The 16001-nt window shown below is 39.3% G+C and overlaps 1 protein-coding gene across 3 annotated transcripts in view; it reads left to right on the top strand.

Annotated features, from left to right (window-relative positions):
- The window catches only part of RBMS3 (RNA binding motif single stranded interacting protein 3), a gene marked incomplete at its 3' end in the record, with an annotated part of 523098 nt that overhangs the window by 139998 nt on the left and 367099 nt on the right, over positions 1-16001 (top strand). For all 3 annotated transcript variants that reach the window (XR_014173613.1, XM_081933468.1, XM_081933469.1), the window contains exon 2: positions 1994-2163. Coding sequence is in view for 2 of the 3 variants with exons in the window: in XM_081933468.1 (XP_081789594.1) it covers positions 1994-2163 (170 nt within the window). The remainder of the gene's footprint in view (positions 1-1993; positions 2164-16001) is intronic.

The following is a 16001-nucleotide window of genomic DNA, read 5'->3' as shown; positions in this document are numbered from 1 at the left end:
GGGAAGTGAAGTATTAATGGGGAAATTAAAAAAATGGTGCACTTTCAGGTTTTAAATTTAATCAAAGATGTTAACACAAAAAATATGAAAGTACAAGATCAAACAGAATTGGTGAATATTTTTTTTAAGATTGACAAGTAGGTATTAGTATGACAAACAGGGATTTTATCTTGTTTCAAAGTAATTACGTGAAGATACAGAATAAAATTAAAAAGGATATATGAAGACAGGAAAAATTACTATTATTATTTTTGGGCTGAATTGTTGTGATTAAAAGGAATACTTAACCCAAGATGCTATTTTTGTTTAAGAGAATATCTATTTTGACAGCTAATATACCAATTAAACAATGGTAAAAAGATATATCTAAGTTTGTGTGCACCAGTTAAATGTAAGAAATTACAAGATGCAAAAGAAAGAGGATTATGTTTACCTGATTTGAAATTATATTTTTTAGGTTGTGTTTAATGTGGGTGAAAGACTGGATGCTTTTGAGAAATAAAAGAATTTTGCAGATAGAAGGCATGATTTGAAATTTGGGTTGCATGATATTTAAACAGTAAACAATAAAATAAAATAAAACTAGCAGAAAGGAACCTTAGATTGTAAATTAAGCTATTCTTTAAAAGCCTAGAAAAATGTAAATGCCTGGAGTAAAAACAAAAAGTACTATGGAAAAATCAGACTTTTTTCTCCGGGATGGTCATTCTAAAATCAAGGGACTATTACTAAAAAGACTAACTCTTGGAATTTTCCCATTGTACTTAAGGATGGAAGCAGGCTACCTGAAAAACTATATGGTACAAGTAGAAACATGCAGAAAGAAGTCTTTCTGTCAACATTGTAAGAAAGACCAGACCAAGAAAGTAATGTCATATAGACTGAAAACCACTTTTAAGGAACATTTATGGTAACAGTATCTTGCAAGTTTGAATTGCTGTTCTCTTACTTATTTTATGTGAGCTGTGAGCTAGGGAGGAACTTCTCTGAGATGTTTTTATCAAATTAGATTATTCAGATCTAAGAACTCTGCTTGTCGCCTTTCCTCCTATCCTTTAAGGCTATTCCCTTTACACTTCTTCAGAAATTGTGGTTCTATACTTTGAAAGACTTTATAGATTAATACCAGAACATGAACTAGGACTAGAATATAACTTGAGCCTTTTTTTAACCAGATATAAGTATGTATGCAGCCATTTAAGTTACAATCAAGGTCATATCAACATATTATTTTGTAGTCTGATGAAAATGTAATATACAGGTAGTCCTTGATTTACAACAATTTATTTGGATACAACAACATTGAAAAAAGTTACTTAGGACCATTTTTCAGATCTATGATTGTTGCAGCATCCCTATCACGTGTCAAAATTCAGACAGTTGACAACGTGTTTATGATGGTTGCAGTGTTCCAGGATCATGGGATCATTTTTTGCGACCTTCTGACAGGTAAAGCCAATGAGGAGGCCAAATTTTCTTAACAATTGCGTTACTAACTTAACAACAGCAGTGGTTCATTTACCAACTATGGTAAGAAAGGTTGTAAAATGGACAAAATTCACTTAACAACTATCTTGCTTAGCAACATAAATTTTGGGTCTAAGTTGTGGGATGAAATTATTTCATTACTTTGAATAGATTGTACAATGTCTGGGGCCCCTGCACTCAATGTGCCATTTTAAAGATTTGGATATAAACTCAAGAACCCCTGCCATAATTACCAGCAAATCATAATTTTGTTGTATGTGTCTGTGGAAAAGATAGGTTAATAAGCAGCATACTTATTAATTGTGCTTAATTCAATATATATTTTAGTACTTTTAAATTGTACCCAATTTAATTGCTATCTTTGCATGTCAGATTTTCAAAAGAATATCTGCATGCCAAACAAATCTGGAAAAAAACCTACTTATCTCTGGCTTATTACAGTCCAGAGTTACTATAGTAAAACTGATGGTATCTTTTTTCCAATATTCTTCTCTCTTGTTTTCAGCATTCCTATGCACCAGCTCCCCATCCCATGGCTCCTCCCAGCCCCAGCACTAACAGTAGCAACAACAATAGCAACAACAGCAGCGGTGAACAGTTGAGTAAAACCAACCTGTACATCCGAGGACTTCCTCCCGGCACCACTGACCAGGACCTAATTAAACTGTGCCAGCCGTAAGTAAATTTATTTGTTCTGTCTTCCCACTGGGAATCACATGTGCAAGGACAGATGGTCCCCAACAACTTTGGAACTTGCATTGGAAATTTTATTTATCTGCAAATGAAGTAATTAAGTGTGTGGCTTGCCTTTGGATAACATCTGATAAAAACTTGCATTTTAGTCTTGAGGGTGATAGAAACTTTCTGATAACCTCTGCTGGATAAAAAAACATAATAGATATGCAGACTCTTCGGGAAAATGTTAAAATGTTCACTTGATGCTAGGTAAGGTATGTACTAGTGGTTGCTGGGGAAATTTTCTGCAGTGGAAAAGAGAACAGATATAGAAAGACAACAGACATGTATCCCAACATAGCTATTACAGGAGGAACTTTTTGGGTGAGATTTAATGCCCTTGTCCCTTGAAAATCTTAACCCTTCCAAATTAGCAAACTGTATCAAAATCAAGTATCTAGATAAATGTTGCTTTGAATCATCTTTTTGGAGTAAAATTAAAGAGGTGAAATATATTATTCTTTTATTTCTGCATATGTCTCTTGGCTTCAATGTTCTATTAACAGTATTCTTGTTATCATGGGTTGGTAATATTTAGTTTCAATTCAACTGCTCAGGACTGATGGGTTCATTTGGGTTTGGTATTTCTTTCCCACTCTTTCTTTTCAGCTACTTCAGAATTTCCCAAACAAGAATGGTCTGACGTGTTAAATCTCACTTTGTCTGATGCTGGGGAAATAGTTTTGCCTTGGGAAATCTGTAACACAAAAGGAGAACATATGCACTAAACATGCCCTGGAAATATATCACATATTTATACGCTTATTCGTACTGTGGGTCCTTGGATTTTGGAAATTATTCATTTCTCTTTATGACAGTATTTGCCAAATTATTATTAAAAAGCTTCTCGGATAGATAAATTATATATATTATCTATGTGCAATTCCTACAGTAAGAAGGCATGGACTTCACAAAGTCTTTTTTTGTTTGTTTGTTTTAGCTCTGTTTATAATTTAAAAAAAGTACTACCAATTCTGTGGAATACCACTGTCACAAATTACAGTTATAGCCCAGAATTTTTTTAGCTCGTTACATCCTCCTGTCAACATTCTACAGTTCTTCCTTGCCTTAGGCTTTGTGATATGTTTCCATATTTCTCTTTTGATTAGCAGTAACTTTATACAGTTATTTGGTTGCCTAGGATCTCTTCCATGAATTCTTGGTTTTAAAATCTAATGTTTATTTTGTTCCTTAGGTTTCCTTAACCTTCAGTTCAAGCCCACAAGGAATATGCATAATTGTATGTTATTAGGGTACATTACTCTGTGTTAGGGAGAAAGATGGAATAGTTGTTTTATTCTGTTTTCTGTTCTTTTCTAATGCTGTCACTTAATTGCAATTGTCATTTTTTAAGGGAAGCATGACCAGTAGTCCTGCTCTTTCCATTGCACTCCCTTGCTTTTCCCATATTGGAGCAAGGTAGTCTGAAGGGGATTTTGCAGTACATGTCTTCTTGTTGTAGACTTCTTGCCCAGAATGTTACAGACTTAAGTGGCAAGATGGGATGTAGAAGATGAGAAGATCCATCCCAGTCCTATTTAAGGACTTGTATATTTTCCTTCTGTGGTTTTAATCAATTATAACAGTTGTGTATTGAATACAGGTAGTCCTCAATGTACAACCATAATTCAGCTAGAATTATGGTTATAAGTCATCGCAGTTATAAGTCAAGGCATCATGTTACTAGACTCAATATTTTGTAAGGCAATTAAAACAAAGGCCATGATTGTTAAGGAAATCCATTTTCCCTGATGGATGGGGTTTTTTTGGCTGGAAACTGAAAATAAACACCAGAAAACAACATTGCAAATTGCAGCCATGTGACTGCATGATGGCCCTAATGGTAAGCCAGATGCCAATTGCCCAAAATATGATCATGTGACTGTGGGGGAGATGTGTAACTTCAAAAACAGTAATAATTAGCTTGGGGTAGATCCGAAAGGTTTTATAAGTCAAGGACTACCCATATGAGAAATATTGATATATTTAAAAACTTTTATCAACATACCCTGTTATATATAACACGGAATAGTACTATGCTATTTGTCATCATACATAGAGTCAGAAAAACTTTATTTACTGTTTTAAGCATGCCAATAGCCATGTTTGCAATGTATGTATGTATGTATGTATGTATGTATTAATACAGATACTTGGAAAATTTGTTAATTAAATATATTTTGAACTCTTTCTTGGAATCAATATTGATACCAGTGTGATAGCACAGCATTACATCTGTAAGATGTATTGCCTTTAGCCTTAGGATAATACTGGTTCATATTCCCATATAGAGGCAATCTGGCTGCAAGGGGATTGATAAATGCCTGTTCACTGGGAAATGATTCTTTGGGTGTCATCTGGATCATCCAGATTCCTCAGTAAGATCTCATTAAGTTTTGAAGCCATAGTCTTGCTTTGTCATCTGCATTTAGAATAATCTTATAACCAAAGATAGACATGAAATTGTTGGTAAACATGCATTGTGTGAAGAAGTAATTATTTCTTTTTGGAAGTAGTTATAAGAAACCTATAGAGGAATATGTTGTAAGTTTGCCTCTCTTCTCCTCCAAACCTATGCCTCCCGGTATGTTCGGAGCATAACTCCTAGACAACACTGATATAGATGGGCTTTTGTATGAATTTGAACTTGATATTGTTCAGCTTAACCTTGCAGATGTACAATGCAACTCAAAAGGATGCTTTTCACTTGTACCAATCAGAGAATATTTGGAGACTGTGTGGCCAAATGTGCAACAAATGTAAAAATGCAGTTACTTATACTAACAGAAACATTTAGATTTGCAAGTCTAAGATTAATTTACTCCTGATACGAACATTAGTATATAGCAAGATATTTCTATATAGGTTTTTGTTGAATCACTTGTTGCTTATGGAATGCAAATGATAGTCAATGAACTTCATGGCTCTTAGTGATTTGTTGTTCAACTTTAAAATACCTGATTTTCTGTGAACAGTGTTACGCTTCCTTAGCATTTTATTTAAGTTCCTTTAAGTTGCTAAGTAACAATTCAAAAAAACATTTCTAACAAGAATTGCCCAATATTATTAAAGCTGTATCCTTAAAATAATGTGTGAAAGCAAACATTTTTTTCTTGTAGTTTTTCCATTTCTTCCAGCTGAAGTAGCTTCCTTGTATCCACTCATTCTTGTCTCCCAAGTGTGATATAGATCTAGAACAGGGTTGGCAGCCTACGGCTCTCAATCTAATTTCATGGCTCCTCAGCTTCATTTCAGAAACTCTCTGAATTCAAGAGCCAATTTGAACTATCTTTTTCTTTCCCCGAAGCCTGCTATTTGGGCAAGAGAAGGATGTCAAAAAGAAAACAAATGAGTGAAACACCAATTTAAAATCATAGAGATGGAAATACCACTCAGGTCATCAATTCGATTCCTGCTCAATGTTGGAATCAAATTAAGGCATTCCTGACTGATGGATGTCTAGCCTCTCCTTGAACAGATCAAATGACGTGAAGCCTACTATGCACCTGGGTAGAGAATTCTAATATTAGTTGAAATCTGTCTTATGGTAATTTAAATCTATCATTCTACACTCTGTTTTCTGGAATGATGGGAAAAAGTCATGATTTTTTCCGCTTGTGATACTTTTTCTAATACTGCACCTAAAGAATGCTGTCATATCTCCTCTCAGTGTTCTCTTCCAAAATATGCCCAACTTTTTCAGTCTCTCTTCACAAGTACTCTAATCAAGCTTGTTGAACTTCTCTAAATGTGTTCTTTGAAATCCTCTCAAAGTGTAATATCCATAAGTACTGGATTCAATACCCAAGATGTGGGTTCTTATGGACGCCTTTTCCTACAGCCCTGCCATTACATGCTACTTGTTGATAATTCCTGACATGGCCTTTGATCAAAATAATAAATATAATAAACAACCACCCTTGAAAATGTAGCTTGAAAAAAGGAGAAAGAAAGTGAAATATATGTCAGTATGAAACCTCTTTGTTATGATATGGCTACATTCTTGACATTGAGTTTTGAAAGCTTCTTAGAATTTAGTTTCAACTTCTAAAGTAATTCTTGGGAAGAAGTACTACTTATTTTAAATTTAATAAAATAAAGAAATACTGTTATATGAATCATCTGAAAATGATCATAGAAACTGATGAGTGGTGATGGAGAGGATGATAAATGTTTAAAAGGATATAGTAGGCAATATTTCTGCTTCCAAGCCTTTTCTGTTATATAGTTACATGTTCAATGTTATATGAATATATAATATATTCATATATTATATGGACTATAAGCAACAATAGAATTTTAATTGGTTTTCATTGACCTGTGATTCTAGACAATAGAAGAAATTCCAGCTTCATGTTCAATAAATGTCCTGGTTATCTAATACTTTTAATACTTTTAATTCTCATTTATTTTTATTTACTTATTTTATTTTGCTGCATTTGGAATAGAAAATAGTCAGCTGTAATATTAATGACACTTACACTACCAAGTCCATTACGCACAGTGCCAGACATTTTTGACAAATGGATCAACACCAACAAACCTTTTATAAACTTAAAGTAACCTTGTCAAATAATCTGTCAGATGGAATGAATAAAAGTATAAGAAAACAAGTAAGTTCTCAGTGGTCACCTAGTAAATAACAAAAATGTTTCTGGAAGTGTGTGATGTTTTGTGGTATACTTTTGGATTTGAAAAAATGCCTCTGAAGAGATTTGAGATTTGAGCTGAAGTACATGAAAGTTTTAGGCTAAGAAAATTGCACACACACACACACACATACACACACACACACACACACACACCCTCTATATCCCAAACACAATGGTCTTATTCCTGGCTGCTTACTGTCTTTAGTTTTCCCAGTTACAGATGATGGGTATTCTCGGAGATAGTACCTGAGATAATTTTAACTACCAAATAGGTGCATTAAGGTTAACATACCTGCTTGATATTTAACTTCTCTGTATTATTATTTTTTTCTTTAGAAAACGTAAAAGATTTAAAAAAAACATCCTAATTTATAGGTTGATTAAAATAGCAGGATGAGACCTATTAAACTGAAGTGTTGTTGAAAAGGTGTTTTTAAAAATCTCACAGAAAAATAAAGATTTTTGGTCTACATTGTTCTTACACTAATGTTCAGAATGGAGGAAATAAACATGATATGCTTGAATTTATATTAAAGAAAAGCAAATACTATTTAATGGGTATAATGAAGACCTAGTAAAACAACTCATATGACTGAAATAGAGAAATTAAAAAATTTAATTTGTTCCAGAGATTCAGTTGTGATGGAAAGAGAAATTTCTTAAAAAATATTAGTTTGCCCAAAATGCAAATGATCTTGGCAGCTTTTGAGTTGAAATAACAACAAGATTTTATTGCCATATTTGTCCAGAGTAAAAAAAAAAAGTCACAATTACCATGGTATGTGAAGAAATAATACTGTTGTTTTCTGGTGCTCACCCTGCAAAGAACTGTTTTTGTTTGTTCAAAAACAAAATGACAATATTTTGAGATACTATAAAATTATCCTGACCTGCAAAGCATGGTCTTTCCAGGACATTCCTTACTTGTCTTGTAGACAACTTTCTTCTTCAGAAGGTATAGAAAAGTACAAGACAATCATATATTCTAATCTTTATTTATTATTGTTTACATTGTATCTGATTCTGAGAACTTGCTTCGTCAATGGCATGCAGATTTTTTGGCAAGTTTTTTCATCAGTGTTGCCACTGCTTCCTTCCTAACATTGAAAGAGAGTGGCATGCCCAAGATCACTCAGCTGGCTTTGTGCCTAGAGTGGGACTAAAACTTAGGTAGTGAGACAGTGGTGGGTTTCAAAATTTTTTGGAACCTACTCTGTGGATGTGGCCTCCTTTGTGGGAGTGGCTTGCCGGCCATGAGACTGGGTGGGAGTGGCTTGCCGGCCATGTGACCGGGTGGGAGTGGCTTGCCGGCCAAGTTCAGAGAACACCAAAGGACCCCAAAGTCCTCTCCCTCCTTATCTTTTTCCTTTTTGTCCTTTGACTTCTCCTCCTTTCCCCACAACCCCACTCCCTTCTAGCAGTGATGATGTTACCTAGTTTGGTAATGAAATGTCTATAAGAATACCACCAAGCTCAGAAAGCAGCAAGGATCCCACTATCCCCACCTCCTCTTTCTCCCTTTCATTCTCCTTTTTGTCCTTTCAACTCCTTCCCCCCACAACCCCACTCCCTTCTAGCACTGATGATGTTACCTAGTTTGGTAATGAAATGTCTGTAAGAAAACCACCAAGCTCAGAAAGCAGGAAGGATCCCACTATCCCCACCTCCTCTTTCTCCCTTTCATTCACCTTTTTGTCCTTTCAACTCCTTTCCCCCCCCCCTCTTCTAGCACTTCACCAACTCAGGCGCGACCGGAGAAGTTTCTCTTCTCAGAAATGTCTTCTCGGGCTGTGCCCGTGTGATCTGAGCAACCATGCGATTCACCTCACTCACTATCTCCCTGGCGACGGGATGGCGCTTGCCTGCGCTCCACCAGCTTGGGCGCGACCGGAGAAGTTTCCTCAGTGGAGCTCCTGAAAGGGACGCAGGCTGCCACCGCTCCACTGAAGACATTTCTGAGAAGAGAAACTTCTCTGGTCGCGCCCAAGCTGGTGGAGCGCAGGCAAGCGCCGTCCCGTGACAGGGCGGGGCAGAAACTTACTTCCGGGTTCATTGACCAACAGGATCGCGTGATCCGGTGCGATCCGGCAGAAACCCACCACTGGAGTGAGACTTACGGTCTCATTGGTTTCTAGCATAATGTCTTCATCACTATATCAAACTGATTCTTATATACTAATAAATACCAAATATATATTTAAAAGGCAAGAAAGTATCTAGTAATATTAATGCTAATATTACTTATAACTGTTAGTTGAGTAAGTGGAAGTAGCAGAAATACAAGGGAAACCACACCTGGTGTTTTCATTTTAAGGAAAAATAAAACATTTAAACAGCACCTGGACTTTAAAATACTCAAATCAATTCAAAACAATAATACCTATTACGGCAATAAAACTAATCAGAAAAGGAGCTAAAAATGGGTGAAAATTACTAACACAGAAGAAATTAAGAACACACCTCTAAACAATTGAAAAGTGGAGGCGATAGGTAGTTCACAAACGTAATGCATGAATGAATGCATTAGTAACCAATGAAACTAGAGATAGATTTTGGGTTATGATAGCTATTGGGGGGGTGAAAGAGTAGCTTTCTGCTTCTGATTCTGTCATAGTTCATTCATTCGTTCATTCATTCATTCCATTGGTTTGCTACCAAACTTGCCACAAGGTGAACTTGCTAGAAATATAGGTATTTCCCAAAGTGGTTTTTTCCTGAATTGGTCTGCTTCAAAGAGCTAAGTAAATATATCACACCATTGTATTTCATGACATACTAATTAACAAGCTATTTAAGAGGTGATAAATAATTGAAAAACATATTTTTAAACATTATATTTTTAAACATTTTCAATAATGAAGTGGATTAAGACATGGAAGGAATGCTTTTCACACATTTTCATGTTGCTGACATACAATATTGGGTGGGATAACAATTTTGGATATTTGGAATATTTGCTAATTGAAAAGTAAATATGAACTGAAAGTTGGATGTTACTGCAAAAAAGGTAAATAAAGGCATCAACCAAATGCAAAACACAAAAAGTAACCCTACATTGTTCCACTATAGTCAAGCTTCATTGATTTATGTTATCATTTATGATTCATGGAAAAGCTCTCTGGATCTCAATTAGATTAGATTATTGTAATACTTTTTATAGTCCAATTTGTATATGATGCCACATAATAATGTTCATAACAATATAATAAGAGAATAAGGTCTGTGAAATCTTAGAGATATCCATATTCTCTTACTAGTCTGCCAGAGCCACAAGGACACCAGAAACCTATAATACCATTTTAAATTAACTATAGTTCAATGTTACTCGAGTCTTAAACTGTAGTTCATCTTAAGGAGAATTAGTGAAGACTGGCCAAATAGTAAACTAAGCCTGTGTAGCTGGCTTTGAAGTTAATCCAAAACTTCCAGATGGTTCAGAATGAGCTCCAAGATTTTAACAGAGACTTTAATCTCCAAGTATTTTATTTTCATACTGTCATTAGTTGCCAACACAATTTTACTCTCAAATAGAATTAAGTAGCCTTTACTTTGAATAGTCAGTCTATCTTTTAAGTAGTAAAGGATTAGTATAACTTCAAAACACTGCTGTGTAGGTCTGTCTCAGAGTCATCATCAGAGTTAGAAGTTGTTTATTGTTAGCATTAGTATTAACAATCTTGTTATGTTGTTGTGAATCTTAATTATATTATTTTGACTCCATGATACTTGTATTGATTGATTATCATTAACACCCTAACATTAAATAACTTAGAGCAGTGATAGAAATCTTTTTTGGACTCATATGTCAAAATTTTAGAAAGTGCTTAACTTGACTGCTGGTGTCTCCCCCCCCTCCCCCCCGTGCCTGAGCCCTGGAAAATCTAGAGTATGTTCTTGTGTGACTTTACAACCTCCAAAAATGATGGAAAGCCTGGCCTGTTTTCACATGCTTTCTGAGGCACCAAAACGCTGTAAGAGCCTCCAGATCTCTGGAAGTTGCAAGGGCCCTGCTCTCACTTGGTCTCTGAAAGAATTACATAAGGACATTTGCACATTTTCCAGTGGAGTTGAGAGAGGGGTTAAATGAGGGTTTTGTCACAGCCTGATTGGTCCATTAGACTGAGGGAAATTCTTTAACCTTCCTCCTTTCCCATTGCCTCCCAGTTTCCTCTCAGTCTTTTGGTCCAAGCACTGTGTTTTTGGCTCTTAGGTAGGAAATATTTTAATAATTAAATAATTGGATATCTAAATTAATTTAATTGGATTGTAATTGATTACTCTAAATTCTAAATTGTTAGGCTGCAGCCCAAGGGACAGTCCTTTCTGTCTCGGGCGGTTTGGGAGAGCCCCGTGGGGCATTTTCCCTCCCTCTCCGTGGGCCAGGAGTTCTGAACAGATCCCCGGGCGAGCGGGGGTGTCGTTCTCCAAATCGCAGCCCTGGGAGCTTGCTGAATTGTACTTTAAAGTGAGGCCCTTGCCAGCGCTGACAGGAAAGCGTGCGAAGAGCTCCATTTTGCTGCCTGACTCAGATTGACTCAGCTGCCTATTGCTGTGCCATCCCAACTTCTAAGGGACCGTGGCGCGTATTTTGGAGCCTCCTGGACTTGGCTACAGCCGTTGGGTGCCACAGATCAGAGGTGAGCTGCGGCGCTTTAAAACCAAGCCGTGGCCGCCTGATTAAAAGGAAGTGAAGATCCAGTGGCCATTTTGGAGGGCGCCACGCGTGCAGGCCTCAAGCAGCGATGCGGGCGATCCCACATCAGCAGCACAGACCTCCTTCGGGCCAGCCATAAGAGGGCAAGGGCCTGATTCACTACATCGCAAGAGGAGGCACATGAGTTGAGGCGATGGCAACATGAGCTGACTCCCCTCAGGGCCCCACAGAGGCTTCTTTGGAGGGCATAGACGACCTAAGTGATAGGCCCAGAACCAGGGCCATAGCATCCAAGCCCCTAGCTGCCCAGCGCCCTTCCAGGGTGGCCACAAGGGATGAATTAATGAAGCAGAAAGCCCTGGAGAAGACCATTGCCGGGGCAGAGAAGCAGGCTCAGACCACCAGGCCCAGATCTAGGTCCAGGTCTCCAGTCAGGCCCTCATCTGACAATTCGGGCTCTTCTCCCAGGGGCTTCAGCCCCTCTTCTCCCTTAGTATCCCCTCCTAGAGCACATGGGCTTCCAGCCAAGCAGTGTCCCCTCCCCCCCAGTCTCTCCTGTTCCAGTCAGGGGGGAGGAGGCAGATCCATTGGAGGGTTCCTCTAGGACATTCCATTCTACAATGAGACTAGCCCCACAGGGTCCTGGCCCCTTCCAGGAAGATCTTGAAGACCTAGAGCTCCTGCCTGAGGTATCAAAAGGCTCATGTCTGCAGCCATCTCTCATGGCATCACCCAAAGGAACAGGGTTCCCCACTCCAATAGGGCCCCAGCCTCCTTCAAGCATCACCATTCCAGAGCCACGTCTCCATCCGTAGTGAGCAAGGGCTCCACCCCGGGGAAGGACAACTATAATGATATGGGGTTCTCGGAGGATGAGGACTCTGCTCCCCCGGACTCACCCTCCTCCATGGGTCTGTTTCCACCAGCGATGTTCAAGCCTCTTTTGCATAAGACCAGGAAGACCACTAAGATTGGGACCAGTGACCCCACGGTCCCTCCTCCTGGGGACCCGGATATGGCCACCCCTTCCGCAGGGGGAATTGACTTGAACCCGAGCCTCCTCATAGGCAGCCATCTAGCAAGTTATGTGGACCAGTGGGACAGGATCACCACCGACGCCTGGGTCAGGGCCACCGTCCGGTACGGTCTGAGGCTGAAGTTCCTCTCCACTCCCCCGAAGCTCTTCAGAACGTTCCCTCCCTCTCGGGATCTGGAGCGCCGGCACCTAATGGATCTCGCCATATCACATCTTCTCGAGATCCAGGCGGTGGAGGCCATTCCGGCTGCGGAACGCGGGTTGGGCCACTACTCCAACCTGTTTGTGGTCCTGAAGAGCTTGGGGGGCTGGAGGGCAATTCTGGACCTCAAGTGCCTGAACCAATTCCTGGTTTACAGGCGCTTCAAAATGTCTTCCCTCAAATCCATCCTTCAAGGCATCTGTCGGGGGGGATTATTTGGCCTCGGTAGACCTAACCGAGGCTTACCTCCACATTCCCATCCGGCCATCTCACCTCAAGTACCTGAGGTTCTCTCATGGGGACCTCCATTATCAGTACTGGGCCCTTCCATTTGGCCTTGCCTCAGCACCTCGTACCTTCATGAAGGTCCTGGCGGCGTTGGCGGCTCACCTGCGCTCGGTGCCGGTGAGACTCCAATGCTACCTGGACAACATATTAGTTCAGGCGGGTTCTCTTCCCCAAGCAATAAACAACCTTCGACTCACCATCCAATGCCTTCAGTCCCTGGGGTTCTCCGTCAATTTCCCCAAAAGTCACCTCTCTCCATCCACTCGAATCCTACACTTAGGGACTGTCATAAATTCAGTGACGGGTAGTTCAGCTCTCCCCAGATCCCCTGGCCAGCCTCTGTCGACTGGCATCCAGGGTCCGCAGAAGTCGGTAAGTTTCCATCCTGACCTTGTCTCAGCTTCTTGGCAAGATGATCTCGTGCATCGGGATGGTCCCCTGGGCCAGCCTACATCTGCGGGCCCTCCAGTGGTCCCTGATTCCCTTCCAGAAAAGAAAAATGAGCAACTCCCTCCGGACCCTCCGCCTCTCAGCAGAAGTCCGATTGTCCTCCAGTGGTGGCTGTCACCAGCTCTGCAGCGGGGCTGCACATTCTGGGAGCCGGACAGAGTGATGGTGATGACACTGAAGATCGGATCCTGAGCGGAGAGACACCTGTCATCTCTGATGTCGGAACACATATCGGGGGGGGGGCGTCCAACCATCAAGCAGACTGGCTGAGCCGGGCGACTCTTGACAACGGCGAGTGGCAGCTCCTCCCCCAACTGTTCCAGACGATATGCCGGAAGTTTGGCACCCCGCAAGTGGACTTGTTTGCCACTCCTGCCAACTACCAAAGACAATGGCCTCCAGGACTCCTTTATGCCTTCCCTCCCATCCTCCTCATTCCTGGGACCATCAGGTAGGTAGTGACAGAGAGGGCTCACGTCATATTGCTAGCCCCCTATTGGCCCGGGAGATCTTGGTTCGCGGACCTGGTTCAGCTTTCAGTTTCCCAACCATGGAGGATTCCTCGAGAGGAGATTGTCTTGTGCCAGGGGGTCCTGATCCATCCACTTGACCATCTGGCACTTGAACGGCGCCTCCTGAGGAAGGCTAACATCTCCTCCAAAGTCATAGAAACCATTGAGGCCTCCAGACGGCTGTCGACCACCCGGATCTATAATTCCACCTGGTCGGCCTTTGTTAGGTGGTGCTCCCCACCGGGTCTCTCCCCCATCAGGGCCTTGGTGGCTAAAGTTCTAGAGTGTCCACCATTCTGGGGGGGAGGGGTCTCACACCCTATCCCATTCCCCCTTAATTAAACGTTTTCTGAAGGGGGCGGCAAATCTCAGGCCTCCCCCTATTCACAGGTTCCCTACCTGGGATCTGCCCCTGGTCCTCAGGGCCTTGACGGGAGCTCTGTTTGAGCCCCTCCAGACAGTCCACCTTCGATTTCTCTCCCTTAAGGTAGCATTCCTAGTGGCAGTCATGTCGGTCAGACGGATTTTGGAGCTGGGCGCCCTCTCGTCTAAGGACAATCTTTGTCTGTTCCATCAAGATAGGGTGGTCCTCCGCCTGGACCCCACCTTCCTCCCAAAGGTGAACACCCCTTTCCATAGAGCACAGGAAATTATTCTGCCCAATTTTTGTCCGGCCCCTTCCCACGAAAGGGAACATTAGTATTTTTGGAGAGCAACATTTGTGACAACTGACTATGTCAAAGAAGATATAAAATAATCTTGTATAACATATCTCTTCTATAAGTATGCAGAATGTTAACTTCACTTTCTTGTATATTCAACAGTAGGTAATATTGCTGAATATGGTTGTAAAGTAGTATAAATGAAGAACAAATTGTGGGATTGATAATATTTCATGTATCATCCAAACTCCAGAGAGCTAGGTGAATATTCAACATCAATTGTCAATCATTATAGAGGGTGAAGTAGAGCAATTCACTTATACATTTGGCATAGTAGGGTCCTTGCAATAATGACAAATTATATATATTATATAATTATATATATAATTAATATGCAGAGGATTTCCTATTTTTTTCTCTGAGTTGGAAAAGCTTTCTTATCAACTTTACTGTTTGTTCAGGAATTGGAGCTATTAGGCTATTGATTTGTTTTCTTTTGGATTAATTGCCAGTTTTATGTTTATCTAATTATTATTCTTAATCACTGGGTTGTAATAAACTGTGTATTTAATTAAGTAGTAAGCCTTTCTGTTTGCCTGATTATGTAAAAAAATGTGATTCACGTATTGAAATAAACATCTGTCAGAATGGTGAATTCCTCTGAATATATTAGGCAAAACAAACCTTGAAATTTTTGAATCATATAAAAATGGATAAAGTTACTATTGTAAAGATACAATAATAATAATAAAAGGAAAAAACTTTAAAATTTAAGTATACTACTTATAAAAATGGTGAACATCATTTGTGTGTGTGTGTGTGTGTGTGTGTGTGTATGTTTGTATAGCTTTTCTATAACTCACTGTCTCCCAGTTTCTGGTCCAAACTGACACATTTAAACAAAGCATATGGATGACTAATTAGCGTGATAAAGTCCATTCATGTATTGCAGTTATTGCAGTGAAAAAATAATATTTAATGTATCTTATTTTAAAAAGTCATTTTGAATACTTTTAAATTTAATAATTGATATTACATTTAATATTAATAGTTAATATAAATTTAATACCACTTAATATTAATTTAGATATTTTCTTATAGAATATTATTTTTATATAAGAAGCTAATTGCATTGTTACTTAAATGTTATTGTATTTTTCCCACTACTTTTAAAAAGCAGCCAATTAATACTCTTTATTTATTCATAGTAATCCAGAAAGTCGTATCAAGATATAAGAAATTGTTTTTGGAAATTAGAATCCTATACAAATGTTTTCTTCTTTGTGATCAATAGTATTCAGTTTTGTTCTTTACATGCAACA

Source organism: Natrix helvetica, assembly GCF_964273705.1.
Source record: "Natrix helvetica genome assembly, chromosome: Z".
NCBI lineage: Eukaryota > Metazoa > Chordata > Lepidosauria > Squamata > Natricidae > Natrix > Natrix helvetica.
The sequence above is the reverse complement of the archived record's forward strand: the minus strand, read 5'-3'. Positions and strand labels throughout refer to the sequence as shown.